The following is a 19326-nucleotide window of genomic DNA, read 5'->3' on the forward strand; positions in this document are numbered from 1 at the left end:
ATAAGCAGTTATTCCTTAGCAGAAACTCCCGTTGTTTTCACGCTATGCAAAACCCAGGTAGTTGGCCCAAAAGGCTGAAGCTAAAGGCTAATCCGAGAGGCCATAGACCAAGACAACTAATGTTAATGCTTCATCAACCTGTAAATTGTAATCATCCATGTATAGAAGAGTTATTTATAAAGAAGCTGAATATTATTTTCTCAATAAGCGAAGTTTGGAGGCAGTGCACCACCTCCTGTACGTTTGGGCTTTTCTGGATGGATTTTGCCTACATGTTTCCGTCAATGGCTAAATATCTATGTCAGGTTATTTGGTCACTTAAAATTTTGCTGTTTTTAGTGCTTGTGCACATAATTGTCTCTCCGTTTCCCTGTGATGATGAGTTGCGACCTGTCCAAGGTTCACCCGACATCTTGCCCACCGAGCGCCATAGATGGACACCAACCCCTTTGCAGCCCCAGCATTTTGAACCTCTATAACATTTTGAAGAGTACAGTTGTTTTGAGATGGTGAAAATCAGTTTTGGTCTAGTGCTTTCTCTGTCTAGCCATTAAATTCACCCTCTAAGTCCAATTAATATGGATTCCCACCAATTGAAAACTATGTAAAATATCCAATATAAGCAAGATATTAACTGCTTTTAACCTTTTTAACAGAACCACACCTGGACATTCATAAACACCTTTGAAAGTTGGCTGTGATGTCATTTTAAGATTAGGGCTTTAATGACTTGGGTAAATCAAATTACCGTAAATGATAGAGACTTGAATCTTCGTTGTCTGCAATAAATCCAGGGCAATATGTTATGCTTTTTATTTTGAAAGGTTGTCTCCTAAACTAAGGAAGTACCGTCTCATTTTTAAGAAGTAAATGTTACACAAATGCAGCTTTTAAGTGTTTTATGTGGTGCTAGCAAGCTTACATTTATTAAGGACTTTTTTAGAGCTGTTCAACAAATATGTTACACAGTATCATATAGTACAATAATTCGGTTCAAGAACAGTGATTTAGAGGGCTTTTGTGTAAAACACAAGTGTCTGTTGGTGTTCATTATCTGTCAAACAAAAACGTTGAAATACACTCATTATTTTAAGAAAATATTTGTTTATTACTTGTGCGTTCTACAATTTGCAATTATTATCACAAAGCATCAAGTTTTAATATATTTTGTCACCCAAAAAAACACAAGCTCTACTGTTAAGCATATTATAAATCACTGATTTCACATAATAAACCTGTAGTACTCCGAATGTTACAGTTTTTGGTACACTAGATCATTGGAAAATGAATTACAAAAGACTCGTACAATGATAGTGATTTTACATTTAAAAGTGAACACAAAGTTTTTGATCTAAGCAGTTTTCTGTAAGTTGTTTGGTCAATTGTTTAATGAAGTACAGCTAACTAAAATACACCCAGTGACGGGAATCTCCAGTGGAAGGAACAGGACAAAGGACGGTTTAACTAGTTTGCTTAGGGTGGGGTTCAAACACCACATTCCTTAGATTTCTGCCAACACTCCTCCTGCTTCTTTTCTTACATCATGTCCAGCTGCACAGGAAGAGAGCAAAGAGAAGGGATATGAGCCTGATGAGCTTATAATGAGGTACTAAAAGCTCAACTCCTCAAAGAACAACATGAAAACCGCAGAGGAAACAGTTCTAACACTAATCTAATTCCTAAATTATATATCTATATAAAAAGACAGAACATAGATTGTTGTTGGACGACACATTTTTACACTCACCAAGTCATCAACATCGCCAGTGTCTTCCACAGGTTCAGGAGCAACTTGTTCTTTCTTTTCCTCAGCCAAAAGGAACTGCAAACAAAGTAAGATTCAGAGCTAGCAGTAAGGCATTATTTAGCCCTTAATATTAAATAACTTGCACGACTTTAAAATATCCTTGGAAAACTAAATATTTCAGCATTTCAACACAAAATCTGAATGCTAGAGATTTAGAACAGAGTGATGTATCTCACAGTAAGATATTTAAAGGGTCCATTTCTGCTATGTTTCGTAATTATGGGTTAGAGCTAATATAAAAACTTGAAATTTAGTTTCTTGTGAATTGGAAGATTATGGAATAAATGGAAAATTGTTTTTTAACAGGAAGAAAGTCCAGCGTGACTTCAACCTTTAGCTGCTCTTCGTAAATTAGTTTTAATTCAGTCACATCGGAACGTTTAGATGCACAAAAAGACTCTGGACCTTGACTAGGCCACTTCAAAACCATTGCCTTGTTTTTTAGTAAGCCATTCAGAAGTATACCTACAGCTACTTAGTTTAAGTGTCCTTGAACTTAAGGTCATGGACTGATTCCTCCTGAGCAGAACTCATGATTCAAACATTTGGGTTCCTGTTGGTCCGAAAAGCTTTTTCCACTTGGAACTCTCCAATGGAAGCTGTTTCTGCCAAGTCTAGTTTTTTTGTTGTTGTTGAATTGTGACCTCAAACATTAAGGAAAGCAAGTGAGGCCTTTAGATGGTGGTTTATTTGAGACCTCCTGGATGAGTCACTGGTGTGTTCAGGGAGTAATTTTGGTAGACAGCCTACTTCATGTTGTCAGAAAAGTCCTACATAAGTGATTTCTAGATTCTGCAAGTCTGGCAGTAATCAAGCTTTTCCACATGGGGTCAGATTAATTTGGACAAGTTGTTTCTCTTGAAATCATCATTTAAAAACAAGTTTCTTTTTTTGATTCGTTTGTTATTCATTGCCGATATTAAAAATTTACTTTCTGCCAAATGGGGTATTGTTTTTCATTTGCTGTTAACCATAATCCACAAAATAAAAGAAGTACTTCTTATATATGTTGCTTTGTGTTTCACTTTTTGAATTGACTTACTGAAATAAATTATTTTCTCAGTAGTATTCCACACTATTAATATGAATATCAATGTGCATTAAAATCACCTGAGAGGCTTCACTTTTCGACACGGCGCTTCCTTCAACCTCGTCCTTGCTGATCAAAGTCACAGCGTCTGCCCAAACAAAGAAGTCAAACGCTGAACTCTTCAGTAGACTTGTACTGTAACTAAAGCAGCGTTCGGCACTCAAATCATGTAGAGGCTTCATCTCTTCCCAGGGGAAAATAATTGAACGGAAACCTTGCAGCCTCTTAAAAAGAAGGCTTATCGTACCTTGAACAAGCAGGTCCCAGAAGACCTCGAGGCCTCTGCTGGGAATACTCCTTTTCAGGGACTGAAGGTAACTGTTGAACAGATCAGCATTCCCCTGCTGAATTATGGAAGACATAAAATATTCAAATTCCATTTAGCGCTCTCGCAAATGCTGACATGCTTATGAAAATTGGCCTCAGCTCAAGTCACAAGAAAAGAAACAGACTCATTTTAATCTCAAGACTAATAATCTCAGAAGAACAACCAAACGTTGAAAGAACATCATAGTCGTGCATTCCTAAATGTCGGATAGTGAATGTTTATTTACCTTTACAGACTGCTCTCTGAAAGCCTGGATACAGGTGATGCTTTTCATGTAGTAGTGTGTGTTCTTGTTGCTAAGCAGCTGCTCTATCCTGTGAGTCAATTGCTGACAGACTGAAAAGACAGAGGTCACCACAACCAGAGAGAGAGAAAAACGTAATTATAGGAGCTGAGTGTGAGTCACGGTGGTTTATATTACACCGATTTTCGTCTGATCAGCTCTGCAGAGAAATAACAGGAAGCCGGGACCTCACCTTCTCCGAACGAAAGAGTTTTCTGTTTGATCAGAGCGCGGAAGTCCCGGGCTGGATCTACACTTCCCACCTGGTTGGAGGTGGAAATTCATTTAAGACACATCTGTTGGGCTTTCCAGATTCAATGTTCCAGAATCTGTTTTGTTCATTTTTAAAACACAAAATAATAAACTGCACCATTGGTTTATGTCAGATTTTCTACAGTGGGCAGGCTTTAAATAAGCAAGAAGAAAAACCTTTAACTAGAGGGAAAGTAGGACATAAGGGATGGATACAGGACATGAAGGAAGGTAGGAGCAGGAAGGCATGGAGACAGGACATAAGGAAGGAAATTAGGACACAAAGGAGGAAAGATGGAAGGGCACAAGGAAAGAAGGAAGGAAGTAGGATACAATGATAGAAGTTCACCAAGACAAATGGAGGGACAGAGAGATAGGAGAAATGATGAAAGGAAGGAAAGATAGAGGAGATAAACATTAAAAATGAAGGACAGACAGAAAGATAGGGAGCATAAAAGGTTGAAGGAGGGAATTAAAAGATATGGTGCAATAAGTGCAAGGACACTAATAACAAAGGAAGGAAGTAGGACAAAAATACTAAGAAGGAAAGAGGGACAATAATAGAAGGAAGGAAGGAGGAAAGGAAGAAGGGAGGAAGGAAGCAAATAAGGAAGGAAGAACACAAGGACAGAAGGATGCCAAGTAGGAAATAAGGAAGGACACAAAGAAGAAAATACAGAAGGAAGGGTGGAAGGAAAGAAAGGACACATAGCAAGAAAGATAAAAGAAAGGAAGAATTCAACATTTAGACAATGGGACAAGAATCGAGTCTAGAAATAAAAATATTTTTACACCCTTAGTTTTTTATATTTATACAGACATAAAAGCTACTGTAAACTTTTCTATATATGACCCCTATGTGGCCTGTGAGGACTCAGCCAGTTCCCTCTGACACGTACAGAAGTAACAGATCCTTCAGCAATGTTTGCCAGGTTATACTCATCCTCCTCTTCGTCTTCTTTTGCTTTTTTGGCATCTGGTTCCTCAGAGCTATGAATCACAAAGAATATTTACAATCCATCACTGCTTCTTGTGACGTGAAAAATACCATGCACGTTACTCTGCAAAGGTTTTACAACCGATCTGCACACAGGACTGCAACAGGACTCACTCTTTGCCAAAAATCTGAGCGCTTGTCTTCAGCTTCTTTTTCTTCTCTACTTCGGTGAGTGGAAACAACTTCTTTATCTCCTGCAGTGGAGCTTGGCAGCGTTCCTGGATGACCTCAGGGCGATCGAGAGCAGCCTCCAGCCACGGCTCCATGGGGGGAAGAGGAGAGTCAGCGTGTACAGCCCTGTGGTGCAGACACTGAAATAATAAAATGATTTTGAGAAGCTGAAACCAGCACTCAGTGAGGCAGAACCAAACCAGGATAAACATTGTCAGATACTAGCTGGGTAAGGTTTTCCTTCCAATAGGAAAATCATCCTGACAATAAACACAAACAATGCATTTTGCCTAAAATCTGAAGTTTATTCCTATTAATATTGATAAGTATGTCTGTCGTACAGACAATGGAAGTTTTAGAAATTAGAATATTACATAACAATAGAAAGTTTTGGTACTTCTAACATTGTGGGAAGGTTCTAGGTCTTTCTGGAAAATGAAACCAGCATCTCTATAAAGTTCATCCAGAGGGAGGGATGAGCTGCTCTAAGATTTCCTAATGGATGGTTGCTCTGCCTTTAGACTTACTGAAACTCTGTGAAACAAAACCAGAAGCTAACAGTGAACTCTGACCTCTTCATTCTTCAATCTTTTGTCTACAGCATCATTTCATTTCTTTTAATTATTCTTATGCGATATTCTAATTTTCTGTAAAACCACATTTCATTAGCTGTAAGCCATATTCAGCATAACTAACAGAAAGACATGATTGCAATATATCTCCACATTAATGTATTAGATTTGATTTTCACTTTCTACACTGAATTACTGAAACACACTCACTTTTTATGTGTACTATAATATTCTGACTCAGGCAGAGAGCAAGAAAAAAGTCCTGAGTTAGCCATGAAGAAAAGGTGTTGGGAAAACTCCCAGAGGTTGAAGCTTCATCATAAAAAGTGACACATCAAAGAACAACAAGCAACACTTCACAAGTGATAAAGATTTAGTGAGACATGTCTGCAGAAGAATATAAAATCTTAAAGCTTTTTCCTGAACTCAATCAAACCTTTCTCTCTATATATATTTTTTCATTTGTTGAATATTTTTAGCATTTTTTTAAAAGACATTTCTGGAGTTTCAGTCAAAAGTCTTAATTATTAACTTGCTTCAGTATTAGTTATGAGATTTTCTCTGTAGGTTTGCCAGTAAAATAACTGAACTTCAGAGTTTAGGGGTGATTTATAGTGTCACTGCTTTTGTGGCATCTGGACTATCTTAGATAACATATTTTAGAATCTCTCTAAAAATAAAACCTCTTGGACCTGTGAAATAAGTAATAGACTATCCTAAATTAAATGCAGATTATTTAAAGCTTCGGTACCTTCCTCAATTGTTGGAACAAATACTTAGAAATAGTAGTTTTAGGGCTTTGCTAGGCATTTTAGGCAGACTTTAGGTACCACAGGTCCATGAATTAAAAGGTGCCTAGATACAAAACTGGTAGTTAAATTGTTTTTTTTCTGAAAGTGTGTGGATTCAGTCAATTAATGAAAAACCCCAAAATTGGTAGGCAAATGTTAAATCGATGTGATTCAATAAATCACAGATAAAGCACTTCTTAGGCATTATTTGACATTTGTTCTTTAGAAAATGGTAGATGGGGAAAAACAGAAAAAAACAATTATCAAACATTCATGCAAAAATTTTTTTCTTTCCTCCCCATATACAGACCCGGATATTCAGAGGAGCAAATTCCATATTTTCTTCATGACAGTGTAGGAGCTCTGTCTTTTAAACTGAGTGTTACCAAACCTGGAAGTGTCTCTGGAAAGCAGGGTTGGGAAGATGGTGAGGTTTGAGCAAATCTTCGTCTTCTGTTACAAGCATCATCGAATCGATAAGAGAGTCGATGGCTGACAGCTGCGTCTCTACAGGAAGTAAAGCACAAAAAGAAATCACAGAGTTTAGATTTTCATACGCAACTTAACACATTCAGATTTAAAGAACAACAAAATATCTAAATAAACACTTTCTAACAAAACAGTTGATCTTAAATATAAATACAGAATCATTTTTTTGTGAGAATACATTTTTAGTTCCTTTTTGTGATTTAAAAATAAAGCAACAATAGTGTCCCACCAGCCTCAGAATGTGCATGTACTAAAGGAGAAATAAAGCAGATCTGAAGTGTTTACATCACACCCATCGAAACGGCAGATTTTTATAACATGCAAAGAAATGATAATTACTTCTAATGTTGTTCACCTATAATGTGGCGCAAATAACTAAAAACCAAACAATTTTTGGGGGGATGGGAAAAAAATTGGTTCATGTGTGCACAGTCTTAAATGATTACATCATCAGAGCACATTTTAATAGAGTTTTAGGATTAATTGTTGTTTGGCTGGAATCTATTGGAGTTGAGAATATTTGCTCACTTTGAAGTCAAATTTCTTTTAAGTCCTGTTTGATATACACAGCATTTTTACAGCAGCTTAGGGTAACACTTACTTGATAATGTTATAAATTGGCAGAATGTGCCTGGAAAACATATAATACTGTCAGTTTAAAATGTCACCTAATTCACTGTGATTTATGCTGCACACCCAATAAGACTGAGTGTATAAATAAATCAATAGGCTCAGCAACAAAGTACTAATTTAAGAGTTTGTAGAATTGTAGAACTAGGTTATTTAATTTTTTTTTCTTTTTAAATTCCCCCAAACAGGTTTCCTGGTGTTTTGAGGTAAATTATTCAGTATATACAGTATGTCTCACAAAGGACAGAAAAGGTTTGAGAATAAAGTATTATAGTATCTTCATCTAACAATACAAAATCTGGAATTGAGTAGCGACACTTGAGTCACCATAAATTAAAAATGTTTCTGTGTTTTAATACCTCAAAGAATTACTGTATAAGTGAAGCACAAGGAAACAGGCTGCAGTCTGTATCCACATAACTGTTGAGCTGTACTACCACAAGTGTCCAGTACCAGTGTCCAGTAATTCTGAATAATCAGTTTCAAAAAATCTCCTCAGTGTCAAGAGCTCCTCCAAGCTCACACAAAATTTAATAAAAAATTAATAAAAGGTATCTGCTGACTGGGAGCTTCAACTTGTTCAGCTGAGGAGTTACATGCCTTAAGTGAATTATTTTAGCTGCAGCAGTTCAAATACACAAGATAGGAACTGTGCTCTCTGTTGACAAGGAAATGTGAGTGTGAAACAGTTTTTATTTTTTGCTCTTGAAAATCTGAAGAAAAGATCTAAAAGTGCAAAAGTATATCTTTCTGTGTGTGCCGCACCTGATGGAGCAATCTTCTTGTTGTTCTCAAGAGAAGGAAATGTAAACTGTCTTCCATAAAGATCTTCCATGAAGGGTAGCTGAACATATAAGAGGCACTGCAGAGGGAGATACAAAAAATTGAATGCAAGTATTTATATGCAATGTAGAAAAAGACACAATCATTTTTCCCCTTCACTGTGACTTCATATGATTCCAGATACTAGAAGATAATAGCATTGCTTTGTAAGCGAGCTAATTAGAGGCTCACCTGGTGATGTATTTTAAGTCAAAACCACAAAAGAAATCAAGATTTCCATTTTGCACAATGACCTGAAAGACCATTCAGCAATGAAGAAGCCACTACCTCAAAAAGTCACATAAAAAACAACAGGTCACAGGTTGGAAATGCAGTCAGGGACAAAGACCTTATTGTTGAGCACAAATAAGTCTTCCAAATTATTTACTAATAGTTATAAATTTGGATATCCCAACAAATACAGAAAAGTGTAAATTAAATGTCAAAGCATGAGCAAAAAAGATGGTGTGTTTGCAAAGACATTATTTTAAAAGTATATGAGGAGAGTTGCTGAAGAACAAACTCAGAAAAAGTATTTTTGTCTATGACCTGACCTCATAATCAGGTTTGATACATGGAAATGCAGCCCCCACTTGAGGATTGCTGCGCCGGTCGTAGGCGTAACGCACGATGGCAACCATGTTGAGCTCATCCAGACCACGGATCAGAGCCGACATGGCCACGCCTGCATGCTGTTCAGAGAGAAAAGAAATAAAACAAAACAAAAATACCAGATCAATTTCAACTTGTGGTCATTAACTTAACAATCAGCGCTGTCCATCCCTACCTCATCATCCCGTGCAGGAAATATCTTGACAATCTGTGTTCCCATGAACTGATGGCGAAGAACCTGCAGATGGAGATTAATTTAGTAACAGTATGCTTCAGCTGTTAAGTTGAGTCATGGCCTTGATTAAAAATAAGAGAAAAATACCAAGTTCTTTTTAGTGAAGCCCAGGACAGCAAAGCACTTCCCATCATGCTTGTATTTCATCTGATCCTGATCCACTTTGGAGAAAGGCACAATATCACTTCCGTAACGAAAACCTGGCAACAAAAAAAGAGGCGGGCTTGAACTTAAGCATAAAATTAGTCAGATTTTAGGACGAAAAAAGAATCTCTTCTGGCTCTTTTTTTTCTTTTATGCTTTGATTCCACTCTTCAAGGCTTTAGATTGTCCTCACCCTGAATAATGTCTTCCTTCTGCACCTCTGTCTCATTGTCATCGTCCAGACAGAAAACAGTCTCTCTCTTCACATCATCTCTCTGGTTGGTTTGAGCATCGACTGTGATCCACATTTTCTTCAGTTTCTCCTCAGTCACCTGGAGAAGAAATGCAACATTTAACAGTGAGGTTTATGTGACTATTATTAAGGTGGAATAACACTTAAGAATAGCTAAAGAATATATGAAATGTAAAAGCACTGCTTTAAATGGTCCAACTGAAACAAACAAATGTGCCTGCAGTTTTTAAAAAACAAATCACATTTTAGTGAACTTACTGCTTTGTAGCCAACAATACGGATGGACAGAGAGCTACCGATGGTGAGCTGACAGGGCCAGGCCATGGGTCTCCTCTCAATGCGTTTAAACATACACAGCTGCTCCACAGCATTCCTGCAACAGGATCGAGGCAAATGAAAATAAAAACATGTGACAAATATCTAATGCAAGGATCATTTACTCCTAAATGCAGTCAGATGGTGCGACTCAGAGATGAAAGTATTAACAGAGAACAAAAACCAATGAGAAGTGAGAAAGAACATTTGAATTGGAGAAAAATCTTTGAAACTCTTCAACCTGAATGTGTAAATTTCTTCCAGGCCCTCCTCCTCCTCCAGACTCAGCATGATGTTTTTAACCATTTCCAGGCCAGTTCGCTGTTCCCTGGAGAGACCTTTGCCCCTACCAGGGTCACCGGAACCCGTTCTGTCCTCATCTCCTTCACCCTCTTCTTCATCCTCCACTGGGAAAGGCAAACTGGAAATGAACAAGTTGGCAAAGGCAAAACAATATAAGGTCAGCAAGCTCTCTCTCTCTCTTCAAATTTAACAAATTTGAAGAAATTTAGCTTCACGCTTGAGAAGTAGAAAGCTACAGTAATATGAAAATGAACATGCTTTACAAAAGAAAACTGTGTATTACAAGAACTGCAGGGTGATTCCAGCTTGTTTCAAGTTCTCAATAATAACATCCAGCTTGTCTGAACTGGCTTCCGTGTTCAGGTCAGTCAGGAGAACAATGTTTAAGCGATCACATTTCTTCCCCCTTAAAAAGAAATAAAAGTCACAATCAATTAGTCTCTTCGACATAATGAAGAATGAAATCCACCCAAAAATGTTGGTTTTTGATTCTTCCTTTACTTTTTTAAAATAGTGAGATACACATTGCTTCTTACTTGGTTTCTGTCTGGAGAAGGTCCATGGAAACTACAAGAGCATCCAGCCCTGTTAAACGTTAGTTAAAGAACTTTTGAAAGAAAAAGCAAAGAAGCTGCTCATCTACATAAAATTTTGCATTGATTCAGTTATTCATGCATGTAATGCAGGTTGACATTTTAGTATAACATTTTTTAATTGATCAATGAAAAACTATTTCATACCTTGCAGTTTTTTTCTGTTTTTGTCATTAAAAATTATGGATTTTATTTAATGAGAGAAAAAAGTTCTCCAAACTAACCCGGTCCAGTATGAAATGGTAATTAGTCCCAAAGCCTGTGCCATACTTGGCAGCGGCCTCTCCTATCGAGTGTTTGATAACTGGCAATAAGTATTTTATGTCTTTCAGTCTCTCTAAAGTATCCTTAGGTGTGAGTGTGTGTCTGTGTCCATGCAGGGTCGATTGTCCTGTGCAACTTTTTCAGGCTGTACTCGCCCAACGATCACTGGAGATAAGCACCAGCCCCCCATGACCTGGGCAAGCAGGTATAGACAATGAAGGATCTGAAACATTTAATGGGGGAAACAGGAACATTAATAGGGAGCTACTAGGTTTTCACAGCACTGTAACCTTCTCAGAAACTCCATTTTGGGATTTCATTAACAATAAGCCGTACAAAATTTATAAATAAGTCCAACAAAGGATACAGTCAGCCTGCTGATTCTCAGGGTGGATCTGATGTTCAATCTCCTCCAGCAGCTCAAAGTCTGGCACCATAAGATGACGATGCACTGTGATGTTCTGGTATTGCCCATCCTGGTCCAAAGAGTTTTTGGTGGAATCCGTGCCAAACAGAACCAAAGCCAGCTCATCCTTGGTCTCTGCAAAAACCTGACAGAAAAACACTGGATAAAGATAAGAGGCCTATTTTTGAGGATGATACCTTGTTCGATGACTGTGCTGCTGTACCTGGCGCTGGACAAACTTCTGGATGACTTTTTTCGCCTGTGCAAATGGAGGCTCTTCACCAGGGGCTGAGTTGGACATGGAGAAGCCCACATCCATGCAGAGAACCAGGGCTGACTGCAGAGCAAACACCGCAATGGTTATAAACCCCGTTTTTTATTATAACAGATCAAATACATATTCATTATGTCATTATAAAGATGCCAATAACTGCTGAAACTCCTCCCCAGGTGAACTTACACCATGGCTAAACCAGCACTGTTTCGTCTTAATCAGATATTCAAGCATAAACCTGGTGTGGAAGTTTCTTTCGATATGTTAAAACCACATATTGTCATAAAATCAAGACATCGCCATGATGAAAATGAGTAGCAAATTGAACCTAGAGGCGTGACCAAAGATTTTCAGACATGCCTGAACATGGACACACTAACCTGACCGAACACAAGCAGCTTCTAATATTTTCAAACAGCAAAAACAAAACAAACCAAAAAAAAATACCCGAAAGTATTTTCTAAACACGAGCCTCCTGTTGTCATTCATTTAACATTGGTCTAAAGAAATTAACACACATTAAATATAAAACAACTTACCTTTGCTCCGGCCATCCTCTTCGTTTTCCCTCTTTAAGTCACAGGGTGTCACTGTGTTATTATTCCGGAAGGCAACAACTAGCGGTTCAGAGAGTTCCTATCTACCCTCGTCTTTTAAATCTTCGTATATTAAAATATAGGTTTTGGGCCCAAAAATATTATTTATATGTTGGAGGGGACGTTTATATATCAGTAAAGATTAACAATATTTTACGTATTTTTTACGTACAGTATTTTTTTTTTTTTACTAGAAATCAAGATGTAGGTCAAACGCCCTCTTGTGTTTCATGTGGCTCTCTACACCCTGATTCTCAAGGCACAATGTGCTGCATGTGTACCCGCTTTGATAATCTTGATTCAGATGATGACAATTCAACAAAAGTCTGATAATCCGCCATTAATTAAAATCAGGCGGACTGAATCAAGGGAATACCTACAACTTGCTGGGCAGTGTGCCTTGAGAATCAGGTTTGGGAAACACATGTTGGAGCTCTGCTTGTACTGCTACAAAAAATCTCAACTTGCCAGACAGGCATTTCATCAATCCTGGTAAATAAACACGTCAGTGAAACAGATTAGCAGACAAAAGTATAGTAATTTGATTAATCGTTTCAGCCATATGTGGAAGGAAGTGAAATACGGCAGTTTTTCTTTGTGAATACATTAATCCATCCACGCATTAATCCTTGCAGGCTGGCGCCTTTCGGAAGCAGTCAATAGGCTAGGCAGGTTGCCAGCTGATAAAAGGGTAACATAGAAATATGCAGGACAAAGAACCATGTGCACACACACACACACAGTTCCTCCTGAGGGCAATTTAAAGTGACCAATTAACCTAACATGGAAGCCAAATAGCAGTGAAAATGGAAGCTGTGGCCTGGATTTGAACCCAGGATCTACTTGCTGAGAGGCAGCAGAGATAACAATGTCTACATGCATTTACAGAAAATAAGAGCTGGACAGTATTGGCTGTTTTACAGCAGGAGGGGAGGAATAGGTTAAGAAAATATCCCACCACTGAAATGTAGTGATGTTATCCTTTGTTTTACTTTTATTCTTTGTTTTCCATCATGTGGATTTACAAAAAGTGATGTGGAAAACAGATTCAGTCTCAAACCACATCTATTTTTTAAATTGTAAACAAAAACAGCATACCCAGAAAGGGGAGGCCATACATGGTTACATATTCTCAAACACACCCCAACAGATGACTCACCAAGCATTTAAATAATCTGATTCATCTTAACCCAATATCTATTCACCTAGTTTATGTCAAAGTGCTGGAGTGTAAAACACATACAGTAGCTTAAACAACTTGTCAACGGATAACAGAAATAAATCAGAAAATAAAGAGACAACATATAAAATCTGAATACATGGGAATCTGACAAGATTTCTCAACTAGAAAAGTACAAATGAAACAAAACACTAAGATTCTGATCGCACACAGTTCATTTCATGGTGCTTAGACTGAGCAAAAACATAACAATTAAATGAAGTTAAAAGTAGTGGCTGATAAATCTGTTTATTTTTTCTTGATTGACTTTGACCAGTGATTGACAGGTGAAATACAGATGTTTTTTTTCCTCTTCAGTCAGTGCATGGTAACTAAAATCTTCCTTATTTTCCAACGGTTACTGCATCACCAAACCCCAAAATGCATAAATGAGTGTAGACAAAAGCAGATAAATGTATATTTTAATGAAAATAATAATGTAACCTTTTTTATTTTCAGTTATATTCAAGAACAAAACCTTCTTGGATATTCACTTTGAATATCCCCGTGTTTAAAGTATTTTTAGGAACTCCAGACGTCCTCCTGAACTGAATTGAATGCAAGTGGGATAAAAATATATACAGTATATACGTATATATAACACCATATTCCCATGGACCATCAGTGATCACTCAATACTCATTATTACACTAGTAAGCCAAAATTTTGTCTTATTTCAAAACTACACCGGTAAACATTGAGGTGTCTCTATGCATAGGAGGGTTGACTGAGCATTAATTTGCAACAAAACTGTCCAAACTAGTTAAATAATACTAAACTATGATACTAAAACGGACATGGAAAGTATATTTTTTACTAGGCTAGGTGTACACACTTAGACTGACAACATACAGAAAAAAAAGTTATATCACAAAATAGAGAACCAATGGTGGCAAACAGACTCTATAAAACACATAATAATCTTTCAGTCAATAATGTGTTAATACTGTCCTTTCCCACTGGAACAGTTCATGCAGAGCCTCCTAAGTAAGAGGCTTCTTCTATAGCATCCAAGTTATTACAGCGACTTAAACAACTGAGTGCTGCTTTGGAAGTTACACAAGTCATTGCACAGCAATCACAAATGTTTATTACAGATATTTACAGATCAAGTGAAACTTGGTTGTGATGTTGAGTTTTCTGTGTTACTGGATCTCCAGCATGGCTTTCCGAGCCAAGGACAACATGAAGTGAAAAGTCTCTGAGATTGGTTTAGTAATCCCTGGTAGCTGTTTAATGATACAAGTCGAGAACCATAAAAAACCCTGATAACCAGTTATGCTTATAGTTTAATAAGAGTTTGCAAGAATAATTCAGCACCTAAAGACAGTTTGGGCAGTGCATACTGAGTTATGTTTTGCAGTGAAATGTAGCTGAAAAGCTTTTAAGCATTTTTGTCTAAACAAAATAATAATTATGAGGAAAATCTTCTTTCTTCTTTTTCAGTTTAATTAAAGAAATATAAGATTCAAATGAAGTGATATGTTTATAACCAAAAGGAGAAATTATGTCAAATTACAATTTCCAAAATCTGTAAATATATCTTCTGACATATTAAAACTACCACATGTTTGTCTTCAAACTAAGATGAAAAGTTAAAATGACATCAGCATTTTATGTAAGCCAACATAAATAGGGGGCCCTGTAAAAAGAAAATCTAATCTCCTGAATTGTTTTACATTTGATCAAATAACAACTACAAACTTCAATGTATTACTACATGTTTTCAAAATTTTTAAAAACCTGAAAGTATGCATATATTTTATTCATGCCTGCTTACTGTAGTACCCATGAATAAAACTGTATTCAGAATTGATAAATAGTTTCAGTTCTGAGTAATCTACTGTAATTTCATTATAAACTTAACAACTATTTAAAGGTCTGAGATGTTAGTTAGATCAATCCTGGTACTCAAGGCACACAACCCCGCATGTTTTAGATGTTCCCCTGCTTTTAACGCCCCAGATTGGGATGATTGCAGTTCAGCAAACACTTGTAAATCAGTTATAAATCAAAATCAAGCTTGTCGAAGCAGAGAAACACTTAAAAATGCTGGGCAATGTGCCTTCAGGGAAAGAGTTGGGGAAATCTAAATTAGAGAACATTAGTGAACAAATAGAAAGAAGATCCACTGCTCAGGATGGGAAATCTGTTGCCCAGGCAACTGTTACAAATCTGGCTTAAATTTGAAAGAGTAACAAGAAGAAAACCAGAGTTGAAGCCGTATGTAGTCCATCTCCATTGTGCTGTGGAGATACTTGTCTTCAGCAGGGACAGGGAAGCTGGTCAGAGATGATGAAAAGCTGAATGGAGCTAAATACAGAATAACCCTGGAAAGAAAACTTGCTAGAAGCTGCAAAACATTTCACACTGTGGCAGAGGTTCCTTTTAGAGCAGGTTGATATTCATAAACATACAGTCAGAGCTGGAATGGTTCTGATCACAGTATATTCATGTCAGAGTGACGTCAAAGTCCAAACGGTATAATTAACAAGGAATCTATAACAAGACTTGAAAATAAATATTCACTGATAATGTTCGTCTATTCGGACTAAGCTTGAGTTAATTTTTTAAGAATTGACAAAAATTGAAGTCTCTAGACATGCAAAACCGGTTAACATATACAATACTTGCAGCTTTAAGTGCAACAAAAGGAGGACGTTATGTTGGTTAATCACATAAAACTCAAATAAAATCCATTAAAGTCTGTGGTTGTAACCTGATAAAATGTGAAAAAGGCCTTTGAATACAGTTGCACAGCTCAGCAAATCAGCAATGCCCCCCTCAAACTGATGACGTCTGGGCAAATTCACTGGGTGCCTTGCTCTGCAGAGTCCCAGAAACCGTGTCAGAGTCGAGCAGCTCCACAATGCTGTAGGGGGAGCAGTCCTCCAGCCCCAGCTTCCCACAGGCCCATCCACAAAAGCCTTTCTCCAGGTCTCGCACCGCCAGCCACCACTCACTGAAAGCCCAGGACACCTGCACCACGGCTGAGTATAGAGCCAGAGACAACGCCAATGGCATGATGAGCACAGGGTAAAAGATGATGAGAAAGGGGCAAATGGTAATCTTGTGCCAGAACGTCCGCTCCTCGTTGTACACCAGGAAGACGTTGTACCAGGTGAGCGTGCCATAGTAGAAGGAGGTGATGAAGGAAAGGAGGAAAACCACAGGAGCGCAGGAGATGCTCCACAGCACCACATGGGGTCCCTGGCACACTCCTAAGGTACACTTGCGTTTGTACCCTTCCCCAGCCTCACACTCTGCATCAAGACGCTCCTTTGACTTGGCCAGATCCCTGAGTTCTCTCTCTGTCAAAGTGACGTGAATGTCCACCACCTGGCCTTTCTTCTTTCCTCGAGTGATGGTGCCAGTAAGCGTCACGTAGCGGCTGTCTGGAGGAAGGTTCCAGTCCCTTTCTGTTCAGAGTTAAAATTAGGTTTGAGATGAACAACAGATTGATCTTTAAATTACCACAGAACATAAGTAAATCAAGTAATGCAATCAAAAGCACATTTTAAACAAGCAGGAACTTCATGAAATAAAAAAAAATGTATTACATAAAAAAAATCTAACAAAAAGCTAAAGTTTCAGACATTTCCCATAAATAAAAACATAGAATTACTGTCAAATATACAAATCATTTATTAATCAGTTATGTAATTATTTTAATCGCAGGGTTCAAGTAATCCAGATTTGGAATTAAAGGTAGAATAGAGTTGTGCATGGTTTAGGGCTTGGCTAATTTTCAGATTATAGGTTCCATACAATGCACAGTACAAAAAAAAACAGCATATTTTTCAACTTATCTTGAACAGCTGTATTTATACTGAGATTAAATGAGACGCATTTAAAACAAAGTTTAAAAAAAAAAGGCTGGAAATAAAGGCCCACTACATGTTTTAGGTTTGTTTTTGTATTTTTAAATAGAAAACCGTATGTAATTTTCCTTAAAACGATGGATTATTTTGTGTGTGTCTGTCAGACAAAATTCCCATAAAATACATTGAGGATTTTGGTTGTGTCTAAATATTAAAAATCAACCTTTTACAAGGCAATGTACAGTTATTGTAACTTGTGTACTACTCTTCAACTTTAACACTACTCAACAACCCTCTCACCTTCTCCTGTTGGTGTTCCCAGGAACTTTGCTCCCTCCTCTGTGCTCCTTTCTCCTCCCTCCTCTCCGCTCTGCTCCTCTCCTGGTGCTCTCTCCATTTCGGAGCGGTACACGATGATGGACTCTGGACGGGGCTCTTTCTTCTTCCTCCTCTTCCTCCTCATAGATGGCCCCACTTCTCCATCATTCCCCTGGCTCACTGCCACGTCTGATCTTAAGGAGACCATCTGAGGGCTGTTCTCCCCTTCAGTGTGAGATTCCTCTACCTGTGCCATCCTTTCCTTGAAACCAATTAACTCTGAATGATAGGCTACTTTTCTGATGTGTTACGTGTAGGCTGAAATATGTGTCCCATCTACTGCATTTATAAAAACTAAATGTAGATTACTGGAAGGTAATCCAAGCACAGAAACACACACAAGAGAGAGGAAGAGAGACCAGTTGGTAGAAGCTTACTTGTTACTTAATCCTCAGTGTACAGGTATTCTCTGCTGAATTTTACACAAAACAGCTAATCTTTTCTCTATGTCCTGCTGTAGACTGTTTACATCCAGGAAATGGCATCTATTTCCATATGGATGAATAGGGAAAACGGCACCGGATGTAGCAAAAACAAAGCAGGAGCCTGGATTTGTTCAGGTTAGAAAGGATTTTTTGTTTTGCATGACTGTCCTGATTATCTGAGCACATCATCATTATCTTACATCCTCCTTACAGACATATGTATCAAAAACACACGAAAAATAAACAGGGCGTTCAGTAAGAATGCATTCATATAGGAGAGGGTGAAATCGACAATGCAACCCTCATACAGCTGATTCCCCTCCCATTTAAATCCCACCCATGTCCTCTCTTTTGTCTGCAGTCAGCAGCCGGTGGAAATCTGCCGCTGTCTAAAAATGATTCCAATGAAATGCAGGCTTACCTTTATAAGAACAGACGGCGACCAGCAAACTGGGACAGTGTGAGAATAAACTAGCGGATCTCTCTCTGACACATCGCAAGAAAACACAAACACACCCCAGTGCTGTGTTTCTGAGCATACAGCTGCGCTACGCAAAAGGGCTTCTAGAATAGGACTAATCCCGCCCCTACGCAAAAACCTCCAAAATCCGACCAATCCACACTATCCTTGATCCCTTCTCCAGCCACACCGTCACTTCTGCTTTTGGAGGAAAAAGCAGGAATTAGCTGCAGAATTTGGATACCAAATACTATTTTCACTTTGGAAGCCCGGTAGCTCCAAATGAAAGACAACATGGTCTTACACATCTTACAAAATATATACAAATTTAAGATAAAAAAAAGAGATTCAAAATCACGATTTAAGATAAAAGGTAAAATAATTTTCAGTGCAATAAAAAGTAGAACTATGAAATAAAGAAAAAAGCCACAATTTTGATTTTAAATGAATCATTTTGAGTTTTTCACAAATATCTTTGAGTTTCAAAGTCATAATTCTGCGAGACAGAAAAATTACAAGAAATAGAATAGAATAGAAGTACTTTATTCATCCCAGCAGGGAAACTACTTCGCAGTTACAGCATAGAGACAAGACACAATAACAACTACCACTGAGTAGTAGTTGTAGAAAAAATAAAACATAAAAAATAAAATATAAAATGCTATAAATTGTAAAAATATGAAATGCTGTTAATATAAAAACAGCATTTCATATTTTTACAAGTCATTTGTTTAGTAGATCTTGCTTGGGTTTCCGTTGTAACAGATTAAATAAATGTACAAATGAGTTTGAAGTT

General features: G+C 37.6%; 2 protein-coding genes across 2 annotated transcripts; both read right to left on the reverse strand.

Annotated features, from left to right (window-relative positions):
• Positions 1-1084: 1084 nt before the first annotated feature.
• xrcc5 (X-ray repair cross complementing 5) lies at positions 1085-12254 on the reverse strand. The gene is made up of 21 exons (XM_023336902.1): positions 12171-12254; positions 11581-11694; positions 11319-11502; positions 10631-10679; positions 10378-10500; positions 10033-10212; positions 9735-9849; positions 9417-9555; positions 9167-9279; positions 9020-9082; positions 8787-8924; positions 8176-8272; positions 6683-6798; positions 4872-5068; positions 4660-4750; positions 3702-3771; positions 3452-3561; positions 3145-3241; positions 2918-2985; positions 1748-1822; positions 1085-1551 (listed from the first exon to the last, which is right to left on the reverse strand). The coding sequence occupies exons 1-21, from the start codon at positions 12183-12185 to the stop codon at positions 1537-1539; spliced, it is 2169 nt and encodes a 722-aa protein (XP_023192670.1). The 5' UTR covers positions 12186-12254; the 3' UTR covers positions 1085-1536.
• Positions 12255-13207: 953 nt separating this feature from the next.
• Positions 13208-18612, reverse strand: tmem169 (transmembrane protein 169). The gene is made up of 3 exons (XM_005800696.2): positions 18492-18612; positions 17568-17953; positions 13208-16865 (listed from the first exon to the last, which is right to left on the reverse strand). Exons 2-3 carry the CDS (start codon positions 17839-17841, stop codon positions 16231-16233), a joined length of 909 nt encoding a protein of 302 aa, XP_005800753.1. The 5' UTR covers positions 17842-17953; positions 18492-18612; the 3' UTR covers positions 13208-16230.
• Between the last annotated feature and the right edge of the window lie 714 nt (positions 18613-19326).

This window comes from Xiphophorus maculatus, chromosome 7, assembly GCF_002775205.1.
Source record: "Xiphophorus maculatus strain JP 163 A chromosome 7, X_maculatus-5.0-male, whole genome shotgun sequence".
In the NCBI taxonomy this organism is placed as follows: domain Eukaryota; kingdom Metazoa; phylum Chordata; class Actinopteri; order Cyprinodontiformes; family Poeciliidae; genus Xiphophorus; species Xiphophorus maculatus.